Source organism: Haliotis cracherodii, unplaced genomic scaffold (genome assembly GCF_022045235.1).
Source record: "Haliotis cracherodii isolate W230 unplaced genomic scaffold, xgHalCrac1.p SCAF_4, whole genome shotgun sequence".
In the NCBI taxonomy this organism is placed as follows: Eukaryota; Metazoa; Mollusca; class Gastropoda; order Lepetellida; family Haliotidae; genus Haliotis; species Haliotis cracherodii.
In genome coordinates this window covers 26664774-26682534 of record NW_027266297.1, presented here as the reverse complement: position 1 = coordinate 26682534, position 17761 = coordinate 26664774, and the positions used below count along the sequence as shown (strand labels likewise).

General features: G+C 43.2%; 2 protein-coding genes and 1 pseudogene across 2 annotated transcripts; all 3 read right to left on the bottom strand.

Annotated features, from left to right (window-relative positions):
• Window positions 1-5305: 5305 nt before the first annotated feature.
• Window positions 5306-8017, bottom strand: LOC139480293 (uncharacterized). The gene is made up of 2 exons (XM_071263345.1): window positions 7921-8017; window positions 5306-6777 (listed from the first exon to the last, which is right to left on the bottom strand). The coding sequence occupies exons 1-2, from the start codon at window positions 8015-8017 to the stop codon at window positions 5306-5308; spliced, it is 1569 nt and encodes a 522-aa protein (XP_071119446.1).
• A 5933-nt stretch (window positions 8018-13950) lies between these two features.
• LOC139480121 (uncharacterized) lies at window positions 13951-15821 on the bottom strand (annotated as a pseudogene).
• LOC139479351 (uncharacterized) lies at window positions 15454-17420 on the bottom strand. Its single transcript, XM_071262209.1, has 4 exons — window positions 17280-17420; window positions 16520-16859; window positions 16154-16372; window positions 15454-15896 (listed from the first exon to the last, which is right to left on the bottom strand). The coding sequence occupies exons 1-4, from the start codon at window positions 17418-17420 to the stop codon at window positions 15454-15456; spliced, it is 1143 nt and encodes a 380-aa protein (XP_071118310.1).
• Window positions 17421-17761: the final 341 nt, after the last annotated feature.

The following is a 17761-nucleotide window of genomic DNA, read 5'->3' as shown; positions in this document are numbered from 1 at the left end:
ACCAAGGAGAGCCGACCCGATTGGTGATGAAGAGATCGAGTCCCTGTGGCAGTCCGGATCCATTGAAATCAGTAATCCAATGAGTATAATAAACTGTCTATGGCTCTACAACACAATCCGGTTCGGGTTAAGAGGTGTCAGTGATCACTACAACATGTGTTGGGGGGTACATCACATTGCATGTTGATGGAGACGATCACGAATATCTTGAACTGTCCATGAGACAAGAAAAGAATAGGTCCGGTGAGAATCCTCGTGATTGTCGTGACGTAAGGCCCAAAATGACAAACTCGTCCGTTAATCGGTTGATATTTCCCATATCAAAAAACACTAGTGATGAATCCTCTATATATAAGACATCAATTTACTCTTGAATGTCAAATAATAATATCAAATTGTCTCTATTTTCAAATATATCATCTGTTCATACAGGAGCTCTGACAAGAAAATATATCTAAATTCAATTACCGTATCATACCATTCCTGAATTCATACATGAAGTTCATAAATATTAATTTTCACTCCATATATTTATAGTTGAATTTTAAAAATACAAACATTTTGTTGGTTTTATAACTCAGTCTGTATACGTCACAAAATTGACGACCAGTGAAGATCCGGGGTAGAATAGGTCTTCAGCAACCAATGCTTACCGTGAAAGGTGACTTTGCTTGTCGTAAGAGGCGACTAACGGGATCGGGTGGTCAGGCACGCTGACGTGGTTGACGCATGTCATCGATAACAATTGCGTGGATCAATGCTCATGTTGTCAATCATTGGATTGTCTGGTCCAGACTAGATTATTTACAGACCGCCGTCATATAGCTGGAATATTGATGAGTGCGGCGTTAAACAACAAACCAACAAACAAACAAGAGGGAGCAAACCATGCATGTCGATTTTCCATATTCATAAGAAAGATAGCGTGGATGAAATTACAAATTACAGATCGCTGGCGCTCACATGTTGTTAGGCAACGATATTTGAAAAAATTGTATATTCAACCATGTGTATAACAATTAAGGAATTACAGCGTGCTTGGTGACCTATAATCTGGATTCACGCAGTGTGACTCCACCTCAAATTGGTAGGTATACATGTACATACCAGCCAAACCTACAAACTCACAAGTATTTCCCTACCCATAACATAATTGTGCGTGGATAACGAATTGGGCTAATTCAGGTCACGATACATCAAATATGGAAATATAGAAAACAAAAAACACATCTGATTTTAAAGTTACAAAATCCCAGTCAATCAAAAAATAGGACAGACTGAATAGTTTTTATGATGACCGTGGATTATAATATAGTTATGTATTTCAAAAAGGCAGGCACATTGATGGTATCAATAATCGTGTATATGTTCAAACAGTTTTGTCTTCACATTGTCAATTCAATGTAAAAGAAACTAATCATGGCCACAAACGCGATTGTTCACTTCTGCCCCCTTAGTCTGCAGAAAAATTCTGGTTCTTATAGATGGTTACTGTAAAATAACTTTGTTTATGTAAAATAAGTTTTATTGGGATCGATGATGATGACATGCATCAACCAAGTCGGCGAGCATCCCTGATCCCGTTAGTCGTCTCTTACGACAAGCATATTCGTCTTTTGCGGCAAGCAAGGGTTGCCGAAGACCTATTCTAACCCGGATCTTCACTGATTGTGGTGAAATGGTAACAATGCGAGACATGTGCTGGAAAGAGTGAGTGAGTGAGTGAATATGGTTTTACATCTGAGTGAGTGAGTGAATATGGTTTTACGCTGCTTTTAGCAATATTCCAGCAATATCACGGCGGGGGACAACAGAAATGGGCTTCACACATTGTACCCATTTAGGGAATCGAACCCGGGTCTTCGGCGTGACGAGCGAACGCTTTAACCACTAGGTTACCCGACCGTCCCGTGCTGGAAAGAATATCATGCTGTGGACCTACTGACCTCAGTCTGACGAGAGCAAAACCTGGAGCGCCATTTTATCTGATTTAGTTAATTACATTTTGGCTAAATATGTTTGCCCTATAAAGTTAAAGAGCAACGCCATCTGTTACTGTAAGGTCATCCATATTTTGATATTTCTCATCTCCAACATCAACCAGCAAGGCGGGACACAGAATTTTGAAAAAATATATGAAAATTAATATTAAAAAAAAATTACTAAATTGTGTGTCTTATTTCATGACAATCTCAAGTTGAGAACACTGTCAAGCTGGGGCACAGGTGGCCCAATCGTCTAAGGCGCCGCCATTCGTTGTGCAGAGTTGCGTCCCTTGGGCACGCCAGAAACCTATGATTGTGGGTTCGAATCCCGGTTCGCCCCGATTATGTTTCTAGGTTTGTCAGCACCATACCCGGGCTCGTGGGTTTCACCGAAGTGCTAAACGTCTGAGACCTGCATCAGTTCGGGCTTTCCTCCCACATTAAGCTGAAACGCCGTGATATAACTGGAATACTGTTAAAAGCGGCATAAAACCCAACTCACTCACTTACTCACTGTCAAGTGAAGTACGTCAACGCATGGGACTCGGCCCAAGAGGTACTATAATTTGTACTTAATGTGAAGAAATTGTAATCCTAAACATATCATGTTACATGTTACATATTCTTCAAACTAATGTACCCTTTAATACAGAGCATACACATGGGACATGGATTGTCTTTTGGATGGGTCATTTGAAAACATTCAGATGTTATTTGGTTCATTCAAAGGGCTTTGAATTTATATCAATTTTAACAAATGCGAGGAGTTATTTTCAGAAATAAAGAGGCAACCATCTGCATACCTGTATTAATATCAACTATCCAGGATGACTTAACCAACAACAAGAAAGATGTCAGTTCGCTCAGTTCTTTTACTTTGGACTTTCAAATACACTGCCATCACTTCTTAATATGTTTCTTTCCCCAACTGACTGATTGCTTTCCCCTTGCCAGGCAGGGGTTAAAGCATCGAAGGGCAGTCGTAAACTGATTTGCCAGGTCATCATCTTCTGTTGGGCGAAACCGCATGATCGGTGGTTCGAGAAGGGCGCTTGCCTAATCGAAAGCTGGGCCCACATTCGTAACTAAACGTACTTGTAGGGGATATGTACTACATCAAATTTCTGTATCACGAACTACAATTTTGTATGCTTAAAACGAGTATTGTGACTTTTAATTGGATTAGAATATACAGATGGGTAGAAACTAAAGCAGAACTCACTTGTACAAAACTTGGTCGTGGGGTCATTAATATTCATGAGTTGTTCCTTTTATGGAACAAGATCCCGGAACTTTTTTGAGGTCAAAAGGCTTGTATCCTGGCCGAGTTCGATTTCAAGTATCGACATAATTTTCAGGTTTACATCGACACCGACATTTATGATTAGATTGATGTGTTATACTGGAAAACGTGGATTGTATGGTATTGTCTCTCAAATGCAATTTTATGTACGTTTCTTGCGTTGTAACTATTTTTGCAAAACATGGTTTTAGATCGAGAGTGATCAGCTGATGACGTTATTGAAACTTCATAGACTTTGTGTACCTATCGTGGAGGTAACGTATGTTACTCTAAATAATTTATAAAGACATTTCCCATCAATATAACAACATGAGAACAATATATATTGTTACATATCCAAACAAATCAAGCATGACATGCTCATATCCCCCGCCAATATGACATGTTCGGATGTGTGCAATGCATTACCGGGTAGCTCCTGTGGACCATGGTCACCGGGCCTTTTTGTAAATGGCCTAATTGCAGCACTAAAACAGTTATTACTGGTGTTGTTTTGCTATCTGCAGTTTATGATAGAATATGTAACTGTATTTGTAATGAGTAAGGATGAGACACATGGACGAACAACTTCTTTATTACAATTAGGAGCGATGGTTTCGGTGTAGGTACTAACACCGTTATCAAGCAAGTAAAGTACAGAGTATGGTTGACAAGAATATATACAGGGTAGGAGGCAGTGTTTATACAGTTGATCAGTTACACTGTTGTATTTGTAATGAGCTGTGTTTCTGCATGAAGTTAGTCAGTGAATGCAACAACCGTGTCCATGACACATTTGGAGGAACATACACACAAGCAATGCAGAACTTACCAGCGAGAAAGGAAATTTATTCAATACTGCGAGATGACATTATGTGCCAAGTCTGGTGAAGAAATATGGTACGGTTTTCAAGATCTGCTCCGGAAACGAGGACTACCGCCATTTTCAGTCTAAATCAAAGTCGTTGGCATGGAAACTCGAAAAAAAATAAATTAAATACCAAACTATCAAAAGGCACCAGTTCACCACTAGACCTATCTATGTGCCAAGTTTGGTGAAGAAATATGGTATGGTTTTCAATATCTGCTCCGGAAACGAAATGTGACGGACGGAAGGATGGAAGGCTTACACACTTTAAGTATGCCTAAACCCGACGATCCGCTATCGTTTTCGGAAAAACAAACTTTCCTCTCTCATGAAAAAGATGTGGGATGCCGCCAGTCTCCAAACATCGAAACGACTCACAAATCACTCTGCGCGCAAACACCTTGTGCAAAAAGTGAATGTCAATAATGTTCCGCCAAATCAAATAATGCAGATAACTGGCCACAAAAACATCCATTCTGTGAACAATTACTGCCATATTAATCCTGACCAGCACAAGCAAATATCCAACATCATTTCACGAAATTACTCTGATTACCGCATTAATATTAATATTGTAAAACGCAGCATCAGCGATCTCTATTTTGTGAACACTCTTAATACCATTCATATGTATGTGTATGTTGAATTCTTTATTCAGTACTATACCGGCCACGGGCCCTTTGTGCAAAATGTATGACATATTTAAGGCAACAGTCACAATGATAAAATACGTGTTCTTTCTTCTTTACTGTGATGCAGATATTTAGCGATATTAATAATGAGCTTTGTGTTAGTTGTAGATAAAAGAATATTAAACTTAGGGACATTTGGGTGTAGATAATATTTGAAGGAATATAGAAATGGCGTAGGTGAGTATATGCAGGGCACACTAGCAGGAAATGAAACCCGTCTTCTGTTAGGCCAAATTGACATCGTTTGCAAAATCTTCCTTTGCGAGGGATGTTAAGTTTTCCACAAGTTTTTATGTCCAGCCAGTGTGCACTGCATCTAAACCCAATATAATATAAACTAACATGCATTCGAAATATCAACTAAGTCATTCACAACAAGTATTCAGAATATATATGTTGGATGATAGCTGTTTCCATATGGTAGAATGATGGTATGTGAACGTCTTCAGGCCACCTGTATCCACCCATCCTACAGTTACTATGTACATGAAACAATAAGCCCCACGATGCCCACAAGCACGGCCATTCTTCTTATGTCTCCATCCTGTCGAAACCCATCCGATGGACATGCTGCAACCGTAGGGGACTCGGTACTCGGGCCTGGCTCTCTCGGATCATAAACCTCGCACGTTCCTTTCGAACATTCAGTTACCTTAGTAGCCGTTTGGATTCCGCTTTCAACAGCACCAGTTACATAACAAGACACATTCCAACTAAGCGCTTCCCCAGCGAAGTAAATCCTCCCAACTGGTGCTCTAATAGCATCAAATACTTTGGAACTAAAACTTCCTGTTTCCATGTTGCAGAAACATCCCTTGTACAATGGATTGTTCTTCCAGTCCGAAATGAAAACATCCTCAGGTTCGGCTACATTACCGTAGACTCTCCGCAATATCGCCATCACCTCCTCCTTAACATCACTGTCAGTGAGTTGACTTATCCTGTTCGCCTCTTCTCCCTGGGTCACCATCTGGAGAATGTTGGTTCCAACCGGGAACAGTCCTTCAGCTTCTAAGTTCTGCCAAACAGGATACACACCACGTTTTTTGTCTGCGTAGAGGATGAATTCAGCGTTATCCCAGAATCTTGCCGATGTCTCAGGAAACTTAAGGTACACGCTGACGTAGTTCTCCAGTCTGATTCGGAACAGGTTGTCCATCTTCCAGTCAGGTAGTGGAGGAATGAAAGTCACAGAACCGCTCTTCAATACTCCGATACTGAAAGTAACAATCACGAAGTCAGCCGTGAAGATCTTCCCGCTTGCGGTAGTTACAGACACGTTGGTGTCAGTGTAGTTGATCGTTTTAACGGTTTCGTTCAGACGAATACGTTGGTCGTTCTCTTCAAGCACGTTCTCCACGTATTTCTTAAGTATGAACTCATACCCTCTGTCATCACGGACATAGAAACTGTCATCGACTCGGTCTGAAATGCCCCTAAAATAACACGAAGTAACGTCAGGGCCAAATCCATCTTCAAAGTCGAAGTCCAAAATTTCCACCGCTTTTTCCACTGGCGTTTTAGGATGCCAGTTTCCGATATCAAGGCATGTGCGAAGGGACATGTCATCTGTCTTTTGGTCTCGAATTCTCCTGAAGACGTTTCCTGATTTAATCCTAGCTTTTGCCAGTTTATCCCAAGCCAACTCACCCTCGGAGTCAGTGGCGTCAACGCCGTCATATGTTTTTATGACTACACTATCATAGTCTGACGATTTCCCAGACACATTGAACTTCTGGATGACATCCCATAACGGATTGCCTTCCCGGATAGCCATCCAGTTTGCCCCAGCTTCTACAGTGGTTCCCCCAAATTTAATGGACATGACTCTGCCACCGATTCTGTCCGAGCCTTCCAAGAGGATGAAGTCCTTGATGTTGTTTTCGCTTAGCGTCTTTGCAGCTGCCAAACCTGACGCCCCGGCTCCAAGAATCAAAACTTTACTGTGTTCTGAAATGTGCAGGATGCAGAGTTGAATGAGTGAGAGCACTATTCCAGCCACATAATCATATTTTCTAATAAGGGAGCGGTTATTTCTTAATCTGGTGGAAAATATCTGTCCCCAAAACTTCTTGAAAAACATAATTATGCTTCAGGCTGTTTAAACATTACATTGTTGCAAGTTGTTTTTCTTCTGGCTCATTTTATAAATAGAACATATATCTGATTTTGCAGCTAATGCCGAAAAAAGTATCTAATCTAGATACAAAATCCTAGGGCCCAGTTTTGAACTAATATACATGTATAATGTTAAATTGCTTTCTGTATCATTTTGAAATGATTGTATGAATGCTTGTCAGCTACTGACTACAAATGTAAGACATCAATATTCCCGTCATTGTACTCAACATGTACATTTATGACCAAAAGGAATGAAACGAAACTGAACATGACTATAGGACAATATAAGATAGCTACGCGATAAATCGCAAAGAACAATGAAGAACGAAGCGTGGTTTATTTCACGATAAAACATTGTTCTATCATGACGTCATTTCTGGAGATTCGAACATGCGCTCGTAACTTGATGACGTCATATGTTTGACGACGTTATTTTTGAGAGGGGAGTGTCTAGTGAGTTGTTCCTCATTGATGTAACTGGGCAACGCAGATAAACGCGATGGCCGAACGATCGGATCCAAAACCGGGAGAGATCATGTGACACTCGGTATTGGGAGAAAATGTACAGGTAATCCACGTGAGGATTGTGAGAATATGCGGGAAATACCCACCTGTGCATGAAATGGACTTGTCCGACATTACCGAGGTCGGAATCTATATAGGGTGTCATCATTATTTAAATACGGGTAAATAATTTTAAAGCTTGTACATTTTACCATCATCATCAAAGAGGCTGTACATAATGTTGATATCTCACATAAGAAATAAACGACTCGTGGTCGTTGTGTATCATACAATAAAACACTGAAGGGAGAATAAACCATAGGAAGCGCAGCCCCTGCAGTGTTTTATTGTACGATAACCAACTCCAAATCGTCGTTTATTTCTTCACTAGACCTACACCATAAGGCTTTATTGAGGCGTTTAATGAAACAGACAGATGATAATACATGTGGATGATTCGATGCATACTTATATTGGATTCGGGTTGAGCTTGCAGTTCCTCCACGGTATATAGAAGAAGCACCATGACTGCCAAAGACACTTTAGGAATGCCTCGATACTGCATCTGAAAAATGATTTAAAAAGCGATGCGTGAATGTGTGAGTGAGTATTGTTTGGCAAATTTTAGAATTATTCCAGCAATATCAAAATAGGGGATACCAGAAATGGTCCTCTCACAATGCACTCATGTGGGGAATTGAACCCGGGCCTTCGTCATGAAGAGTGAATGCTTTAACTACTAGACTACCCCATAGATGAGGTGAACAATTCGTTCCTGCAATACACGTAAGGTTCAAATCATTCAATTATAGACTGTAGAATTAGACACAATTTATGTGCGGTAAATGCAGTAAATCTAGATACATTGGTGCATGTGAATGCCAAATGGCATAACAGGGTAACAACATCAACATGTGCCAAATGCGTATGTGGTACCTCAGTCTACGGAGCTCTAAGAAATATACCAACTCACATTACATTTTGAGGTGAGGAGGAATGAGGTTTAACGTCACGTTCAAAATTATGGCACTAATAGAGCGACGTACATGCACGTGTATGTTTGTTGATAGCAATGCCGAAGCTTAACATGAACACATAACCCAGACACAGTATACTGACTCCGAGCCGACCAGTCCTTGTTTTAGCCCCTTAAGGCCGAGCGCCAGATTCATTCGTGGGGCAAGCATGTGTAGTACACCTTCAATGGTCCAGTGGTTTCCTCGGGAAAATATTCACAGACGGCACTAGACAAGTAGGTCATGATATAAACCCACTTGATTTTCAGTCTGGTGACAAAAACAACCACAATGAAATATACCCATACCCCTGTTCGTGTACTTGCACAACATCCGAATAATGTTTTCTTCTAATGTGGTGAAGGGTTATGAAAAACATAGATCCTTATGACCATAATATCTGCTTTAATATCGAGAGAAGAAACACGAACCCATCACTCATCTGTGTTGAAGGTAGCTGTAGTCGGGTGTATAACAATACGTCACGCTTGTTTTACACTGTTGAACGGACGTGAATGAGTATCCATTCTTCAACACATAACATTACAACACTCTACTAAAATCAGAAACCATTTACATTCACAGGTATATTCAATGATTAATAAACTCGTTTGATGTGACTGCAAAACTGTGACTGCAAAGTGTAAATACACACTTTGTTCGTCGGGATGAGCCCAGGTGCACAATGCCTGATGTCTCGTGAATCTTAACCTCTGTTGGGTTTGTATTAAGTTTCTGCCTTGACCTTCCGACACAGATACGAGTTGGAATACCCATGTCGCGATTACATTTTTACATTTGGGAAAGCAGTACGCGTCGTTCGCTCTATGGCTATGAAAAAAATACAATACCACCGCATAGAATTTCACACCTGTTTAAATAGTGCTGTATCTTTACATGTGTTAAGGTATATTTACATGTGTTAGCAGAGTCCTTTAGATTCACAGGGTGGCAGTTTATTCAATTGTATTGGATGAGTGGATGAGTGAGCATGGTTTTACGCCACGACAACAATAATCCAGCAATATTACGGTGAACAACACTAGAAATAGGCTTCACACATTGTAAGTAAGGATAAGAATTTATGGATGAACAACTTCTTTATTAATAAAGAAGTTGTTCATCCATAAATTCTTATCCTTACTTAGTACTCCAACTTCTAAATGCCTATCAAAGAAGTTCACACATTGTACCCATGCTGGGAACCAAACCCGCGTGTTTTGCCTGACGCATCAACATAATTAGGGACTTTTTCGAAAAATATATATTGTCCCCGAAACATTTTGTACAAAAAAAAATGTATGCTATAGGCTGTTGAAAAAGAAGATTTTGCCTGCCACAAAAAGTACATTGTTGCAAGGAGTTTTTCTTTAATAAATTCAGGCTAATAGTAAATCTAGATACATTGGTACATGTAAATGTCAAATGGCATAAAAGGGTAACAACATCAACATCTTTTTCGACAGTACTGATTGCTTAAATTCTTACTTTAACCGTCGTCCGCCCTGTCCTCAACCCCGTCCTCAACCCCGTGACCTACTCCGTGCACACCCTTCCTTTTCAGCCTGAACCGGTAGACTGGAAATTGTGGATTTGTTTTTCGACGGTATATGAGTAACACATGTGTCAACTTAGATGACTGCTTTGACTGTTCTTCCATGTGTATTAATGCGGGAACCACCATCGAAGTAAATAATATAAACTCATATATACAGAATACTACACTGATTCTCGTTAAATACATTTTTTACGAAACTTTCGTTCGTTGACAGACCAAACTGAAACCGGTTGCAAATTCTGGTTGCGCATGAATATTGATATATGCCCAAATATGGACATTGTTGACATTTCTATGCATACGTATTAACAACATGGGCCTGCATTAGTGTTTGCAAACATAACAGCACCGACGCACAAGATCCTTTTGGAAGAATTTCTTCAACTTAGGGTAATTCAAGCGCCATGTTGTTAGTACGCAGGACACCTATAAGAAAATTTGAAAAATCACATTAGCGCCGCGCTTTGAATATCGGACGAACAGTCGGTCACTCGCACTGCCGGGGTCCCAGCTGTGCAATCAAAGTGGTTCGGTTTCCTTGATCTATCAGCTGGAAGAGGGAAATCAGAGTGTTCGCCGAAGACGTTCATGTTAACTGTACGGCCCTATACTGAAGATGTGAAAACCAACAAACACAAGTCTGCTTCCATGTCAGTGACAGTTTTGAACGAAGGGCAAGGTCACCTCCGGAATAAGAAAAGACAACCGCGATCTCCTCACAGCGGTTTATGCTGGAGATAGGGAATGTTATTGTTCACATGTGGGATAAATTTGGGCCATATAATCAGAAGTCAGGCACAGTTCTACGGAGTTTTCGCATGATTTGTATCGGAAATGTTCACTTTGAGTGACCTGGTCGTGCAGTTGTGAACAAGCACCTCCCAAAACAGTGCCACAAAATACACTTCGAAGAGGACACTGATGGCACAACCGTACCATCCCAAGCAAGTCTAGATATCTGTCCAGATAGTTTAAACTGACTTCATTTCACAATGCTTATCCTTTTACGTTAAATCAAATTGAAAGTTGCGAAAGTGGTCGGGTGCGTCACACTCCTGGGGACCCTCGATCTATTGATCAGTAGTCGTACATTGTAAATGGATATAGCTCGATTACATGATGTCTGTAGAAGCTGTATGTATACCTTATATCGAATGCAAACCGAATTGAATTTGATGCTACAATTATGAACCAAACAGTCTCAAGGGTTTTCAGAGCAGCACTGAGGGATCACTAAAACGAAGGGGGTATGGCTATTCACTCACGTCATCTTTAGAATTTTCACGGGAAGTATTAAAGGAGAAAAGAATTGAAAGAAGGGCGTGGCAACTTACCAAGGAGAGCCGACCCGATTGGTGATGAAGAGATCGAGTCCCTGTGGCAGTCCGGATCCATTGGAATCAGTAATCCAATGAATATAATAAACTGTCTATGGCTCTACAACACAATCCGGTTCGGGTTAAGAGGTGTCAATGATCACTACAACATGTGTTGGGGGGTACATCACATTGCATGTTGATGGAGACGTTCACGAATATCTTGAACTGTCCATGAGACAAGAAAAGAATAGGTCCGGTGAGAATCCTCGTGATTGTCGCGACGTAAGGCCCAAAATGACAAACTCGTCCGTTAATCGGTTGATATTTCCCATATCAAAAAACACTAGTGATGAATCCTCTATATATAAGACATCAATTTACTCTTGAATGTCAAATAATAATATCAAATTGTCTCTATTTTCAAATATATCATCTGTTCATACAGGAGCTCTGACAAGAAACTATATCTAAATTCAATTACCGTATCATACCATTCCTGAATTCATACATGAAGTTCATAAATATTAATTTTCACTCCATGTATTTGTTGTTGAATATTAAAAATACAAACATTTTGTTGGTTGTATAACTCAGTCTGTGTACGTCACAAAATTGACGACCAGTGAAGATCCGGGATAGAATAGGTCTTCAACAACCCATGCTTGCGGAAAGAGGCGACTAACGGGATCATCGGTGACTTGGTTTGATGCGTACTCACTGTTTGTTTGTTTGTTTGTTGTTTAACGCTGCACTCAGTAATATTCCATCTATATGACGGTGGTCTGTAAATAATCGAGTCTGGACCAGACAATCCAGTGATTGACATCATGAGCATCGATCCACTCATTTGGGATACGATGACATGCACCAACCAAGTCAGCGAGCCTGACCACTCGATCCCGTTAGTCGCCTCTGACGATAAGCACAGTCGCCTTTTACGGCAAGCATGGGTTGCTGAAGACCTACTCTACCAGTAGAACTGTTAAATCATAAGTTTGTTGCAAGGTGTTTTTCTTCAGGCTCATTTTATAAACAGAAAATATGCCTGGTTTTGTAGCTAAAGCCGAAAAAGTGTCTAATCTCGATACAAAATACTAGGGCCCAGTTTTGAACTGATATATAATGTTAAATTGTTTTCTGTATCATTTTGAAATGATTGTATGAATACTTATCAGCTACGGACTACTGTTTTAGACATTAATATTGCCATCCTTGTACTCAACATGTACATTTATTACTAAAAGGAATTAAATGAAGCTTAACATGACTTATAGGACACTAGACGTACATCATATCTTCTCATTACTATGCTATACATGTATATGTATGCCGGGACACAGTTTGTAACTAATGAATAATGTTTTTAAATTGTTTTCTATATCGTTTTGAAATGATTGTATGATTACCGATCAGCTACTGACATTAATATTTCCATCTTTATACTTAAACACGCCGAAGACCCGGGTTCGATTCCCCACTTGGGTACAGTGTGTAAAGCCTATTTATGGTGTCCCCCGCCGTGATATTGCTGGAATATTGCTAAAAGCGACGTCAAACCATACTCACTCACTCACTAAATGAACGTATGGGTGAGTGTGATTTTGCCAATTTTAGCACCATCAAGACGGAGGACAACACAAAAATGGGCTTCTCACAATGCACCCACGAGGACAAATTGAACCCGGGCCTTCATCATGAAGAGCGAATGCTGTAACTAATGGACTACCCCAGTGAATGACTAAGTGGACAATTCGTTCCTGCAATCCACGTAAGGTTCATCGGTATATACCCATATGTAGGAGCATAATATGTCGTGTGTCTTGAGCATAACTTCGTTTCTTATCCCGTGATATGCCAAGGAGAGGCACGGGCCACCGAGCCGTGGATGCCCATGCCTATAATAAAAACAGAAGATGAGATTGGGTTAAATGGCCGAGGGTGTGCAGGTACTAGTGGGCTACTTAGCTGCTAATTGTGTATACCAAAATGCTACCGTTGCCATGGCCACGCGCGTGGCCAACGGCGATTTCAGCTAGCGCTGCTGGCCTGAGACTGCTACCGCTGTCCGGCCCCCACGGTAGCATATTTAAACGCTACCATTGCTTGGCAACTCCCACGCTGCCAAAAGCAGCTCCACGCTGCTGGCCTAAGTCAGACTACCGCTGCCCGGCCCCAGGTAGCCGGCCAAAGCAGATCCCACTGTCTGGCCCCATTAGCAAAACCATTATGCGGCTCCCGCCGCGGACCCAACTGTCAGCTACCGCTTGACAAGACGACTTCCGCCGCCGGGCCCATATACGTGGCAATTGTTTGCCCCAACGTATGTTATTTTACGATTCCCCGGCTGAAAAGTCGGGAAAGACAAGGTTCCCACTGAGAAGCAGGTAACCCCGGAAAGGTTCCCGCTGAAAAGCAGGTAGCCTTAAGCACGAGTATTAATTTAGAAGCAAGTTAATTTGTTACTAGCAGTGTAGCCCACAAGAACCCCGCCACAAAGCACCAGAGTGCTACCCCACACGCACGGCCACGCGATACGCGGAGATAGCATTGTTGCCCGGCTTGCCTATGTACTGAAAAGAAACACTAACCTGTGGAGATAATATCCTTACTGGCGCAAAACAAGCGCCAGGGCATGCAACAAATTGTCCGTAAACACACACAGTCCTTTGTCACTGAGGTGGACGCCCTCCCAGGCGTACCATGTCTTGTCTGATGCCAGGATCTGGGGATGTGGCACCATTGTACCGCCGAGCTCTTTGACTAGGTTGGCCAGTCGGCGGTTGATATTCTTCCGCATCCCCTCGATCTTTAGTGGGTCCCTGGCATCGTGCCAGTAGCGCCTGGGCAGCATTGATGATACGATGATCTTGGTGTCAGGAAGCTGGAGTTGTATCCGAAGGATTGATGCCACCATGTCAAGGTAGAGTTGGCTGCCCTTGACCGAGCACAGGTCGTTGGAGCCCAGGTGAATGATGAGGGCTCTGGGGCTGCGCCGTGTCGCCTTGACCTGTGCATCTAGAATGGTGTCCAGCTACTTCCACCTCATCCCCCCTCGTGCCAGCCATAGCATCCTCGGTTGGTTCGGACTGGTGCCCTTCAGGAGCAAGTACTGCCGTGCCCTGGCCATGTAGCTGGATCCCACCATCCAAACTGTAAACAATAAGAAGTGTAGTAAGTACCATGAAAGGCTATTGGAATTAATTGTGCAACATTGAATTTGTTGGTAAGCGTATGTAAGCATTGTAGCAATCTGATTTCCACCTGCCGTATTGTTGTATGAGGTGTTCGGGCACCCCGTTCATGGCTGCTGATGTGGCTGCCCCAATGCGGAAGGAGTGCGAAGAATAGCGGGCCGTGTTTATGTTGCTGTGTGCTAAGGCCTTTTTTAGGAGTGCCTGGAATTGGTACCTTGTAACGGGGGAATGGTCGAAGTGAACGAATGCATGTTGTGGGCCGGAGGGGCGCGCCTCCAGGTAGTGCTTGATGGCGACTACCGGACATAGCGGATTACCTGGTATAGATGACATTGTAACTGTTGTCCCCATCCTGTACTGATCAGACTTTGAGTGTGGTAAATGGATTGGAAGCTGCTGGGGGTTGCACGAGAAGCTTAAATTCTGGATGGCGCAACCTGTTTTTGAGGGTCCAGTTTGGACCAGTTCGCTAACCCTAAAGAAACCGAAGAAGGCTGTGCAGTAGACTGCCTTGAACAGCCTGGCTTCATATGCTGATGAGCATACGTGAGGCAGATTGTTGGTTACTACCTGCAGTAGGTCTGCAGTGATCGGTTTTCTGGTGTCTGGTCGGCCCGCTGATTTGTGTAAGCCTGTTAAAATCTTGCCTACCAGGAAATGGTTTGTACAGTCGGTGAGCCCGTGGAATTTGTGGTGTGAAGACAGCGCTGCAATGTAAGTCTTGACTGTGTTAGGGGAGTGGTGAGTGACCGACAGATAAGCAATAAAGTTTACGACCTGATCCAGCGGGACTGGCCACACCTCTTGTAGCTGGTGTGCGGACCGGAACTGGTGCAAGGCATTGATGCCTGTTTGGTAAGTGGCCCATGTATTTGTAGACAGAGATTGTTGTAGGAGTCTGCCGGCTTCCTGCCTCAGATCAGCCATATGTTGCACGGGATAGGTGTTGGGTTCTGGTCCGCGGCTGGTGCTGCCTCTCGGAAGCGTTTGAGCTGAAACCTCGAGAGAGCATCGGCAATAGTGTTAGCAGTGGAACATACATACTTTGCCTTAAACATAATATTATATCGGAGGCACTGCAGGATTAGGCGACGGAGTAGGCTCATCACTCTGGGGGCCTTGGTTGACTGCTTGTTGATTATTGTTACGACGGCTTGGTTGTCGCAGTAAAAGAGGACCTTTTTGTTTGCGAGTTGCTTGCCCCAGATTTGGATGGCCAGTGTGATGGGGAACAGCTCCAGGAGCGTCAAGTCCCGTGTGGTTCCATCCGTCACCCACTGGGGTGGCCATGCGCCATTAAACCATTTGCCCTGCATGTAGGCCCAAAGCCGGCGCCACCCGCTGCGTCTGAAAACAGCTGGAGGAAATCGCTGTCCACCCACAGTTGGTCCTGAAACACTTAAATGCCGTTATAACTCGTAAGAAATGTTAACCACATTTGTAGGTCTTCCTTGACCCAGCTGGTAATCCTAATGTGGTGAAATGATTGCTTACCTTTGCTAAGCAGATCGATTAGCCTGCGGCTGAATGCCCTTGCCATTGGTATAGCCCTGCACATAAAGTTAAGCTTGCCTATGAGGGACTGAAGGGACCTTTTTGTGACCTTTATGTTACCTGTTGACAGGATGTCTTGGATTTCCCTTGTTGCCTCCTTGATCTTGGACTCTGGGATTCTGATCTGCATTGCAATGGTGTCGATTTCCAGCCCTAGGAATGTCAGTTTGGTTGTGGGGCCTACCGTCTTGTCGTGCGCAATAGGGACCCCAAGCTGTTCTAGTGTATTCACGCATCCGTTGAGGTTGTCTGAGCAGTGGCTGGTGCCTGCTGTGCCCCCTGTTAGGAAGTCATCCAGGTAATGCATGATCTGACACTTTGGAAGGTGCGATTGCATGCATCATTGCAAGAAGGTACTAAACGTTTCAAATATGGCGCAAGATATGGAGCAGCCAAATGGTAAGCATTTATCGAAATAGAACTCACCTTCGAATCTGATGCCTAGCAGCTCGAAATCGGATGGGTGGACTGGTATAATTCTAAAGGCCGACTGAATGTCGAATTTTGCTAGTAGTGCTCCCTTTCCCAGTTGTTGAACCATATGGGTAGCTTCATCAAATCTGGCGTACACGACGGAGCAGGCCTCTGTGTCTATGAAGTCATTTATAGATTTACCCCTGGGATAGGATAGATAGTGAATTAGACGGAATTCCTCTGCATGCTTACCCAGGTGCTGACCATATCCTGGCTGCTTCTTGGGCACCAGGCCTATTGGGGATACTTGGAGGTTGTCTGGGGGGGGGTGTCCTTGAAGGGGCCCGCCATCCTGCCAAGGTCGACTTCCTTTTGTAGTTTTTGTTTCACGTAGCCTGCCGTGTCTTGGTGCGTGGCTGATCGCAAGTTTCGTGCCAGGCGACCCGTGCGGCTTCCCTGGAACTCGAGCCTAAAGCCAAATCTAAAACCTACCCATAAATAATTTGCATCTTTGTAATTGACCCTAGCATATTGGCGTAACCAGGGTGCCATTTCATTGAGATTCACGGGGGAAGGGGCCTTTGAATTTACCTGCCTTGACGGCTGGTTTTCTGTTAGGGAAAGGCTGATTGGGCTTGTATGGGGTCGGTTGGACCCCATTCCCTCGAAAGCAGGTCCTAGAGCTATGGGAATGTTTGCCACACTTACCGCATTTGTGAGTGTACTTACAGTTGACCCTGCTACAGCCAAATTTATTGAAATCCCAGCATACCTGACTGGCGATGTCTCCCTGTACGTGTGTCATTGCGCCCCGTCCGCCTGATTCTGGTTGTCGTACCGGCTGTGTGACCATGTACTTCAGCCACAACTCCCCGTTGATGCTGTCCCAGCGTCGTGAGGGGTCCCTTGACATTCTGTGTCGGAATTGTTGGTCGTCGGTTGACCAGGCGTCCCCCCCCCCCCCCCCCCCCCGAATCGAAGTGCCGCCGTTCTTATGGTTTCCATGTAGGACAGCAACCCCTGGGTTGTGCGGACCTCGGAGTGCCTACTAACATATATACACATGAAAATGTGGAAAGCTGAAGTCCAGCTTGCCAGGGACAGGCGCTTTGGTTGCTGCTTTATTGGTTTAAAAATTACCTTACCTGAGGAGTCGTACGCCATGGTAATCGTACCGTCCTCGTGACTTCCCTCGGTGTTTGGTAGTATTGTGCCGAGGTCGACATACTCGCCACGCCAGATTTTTTCCCTCAC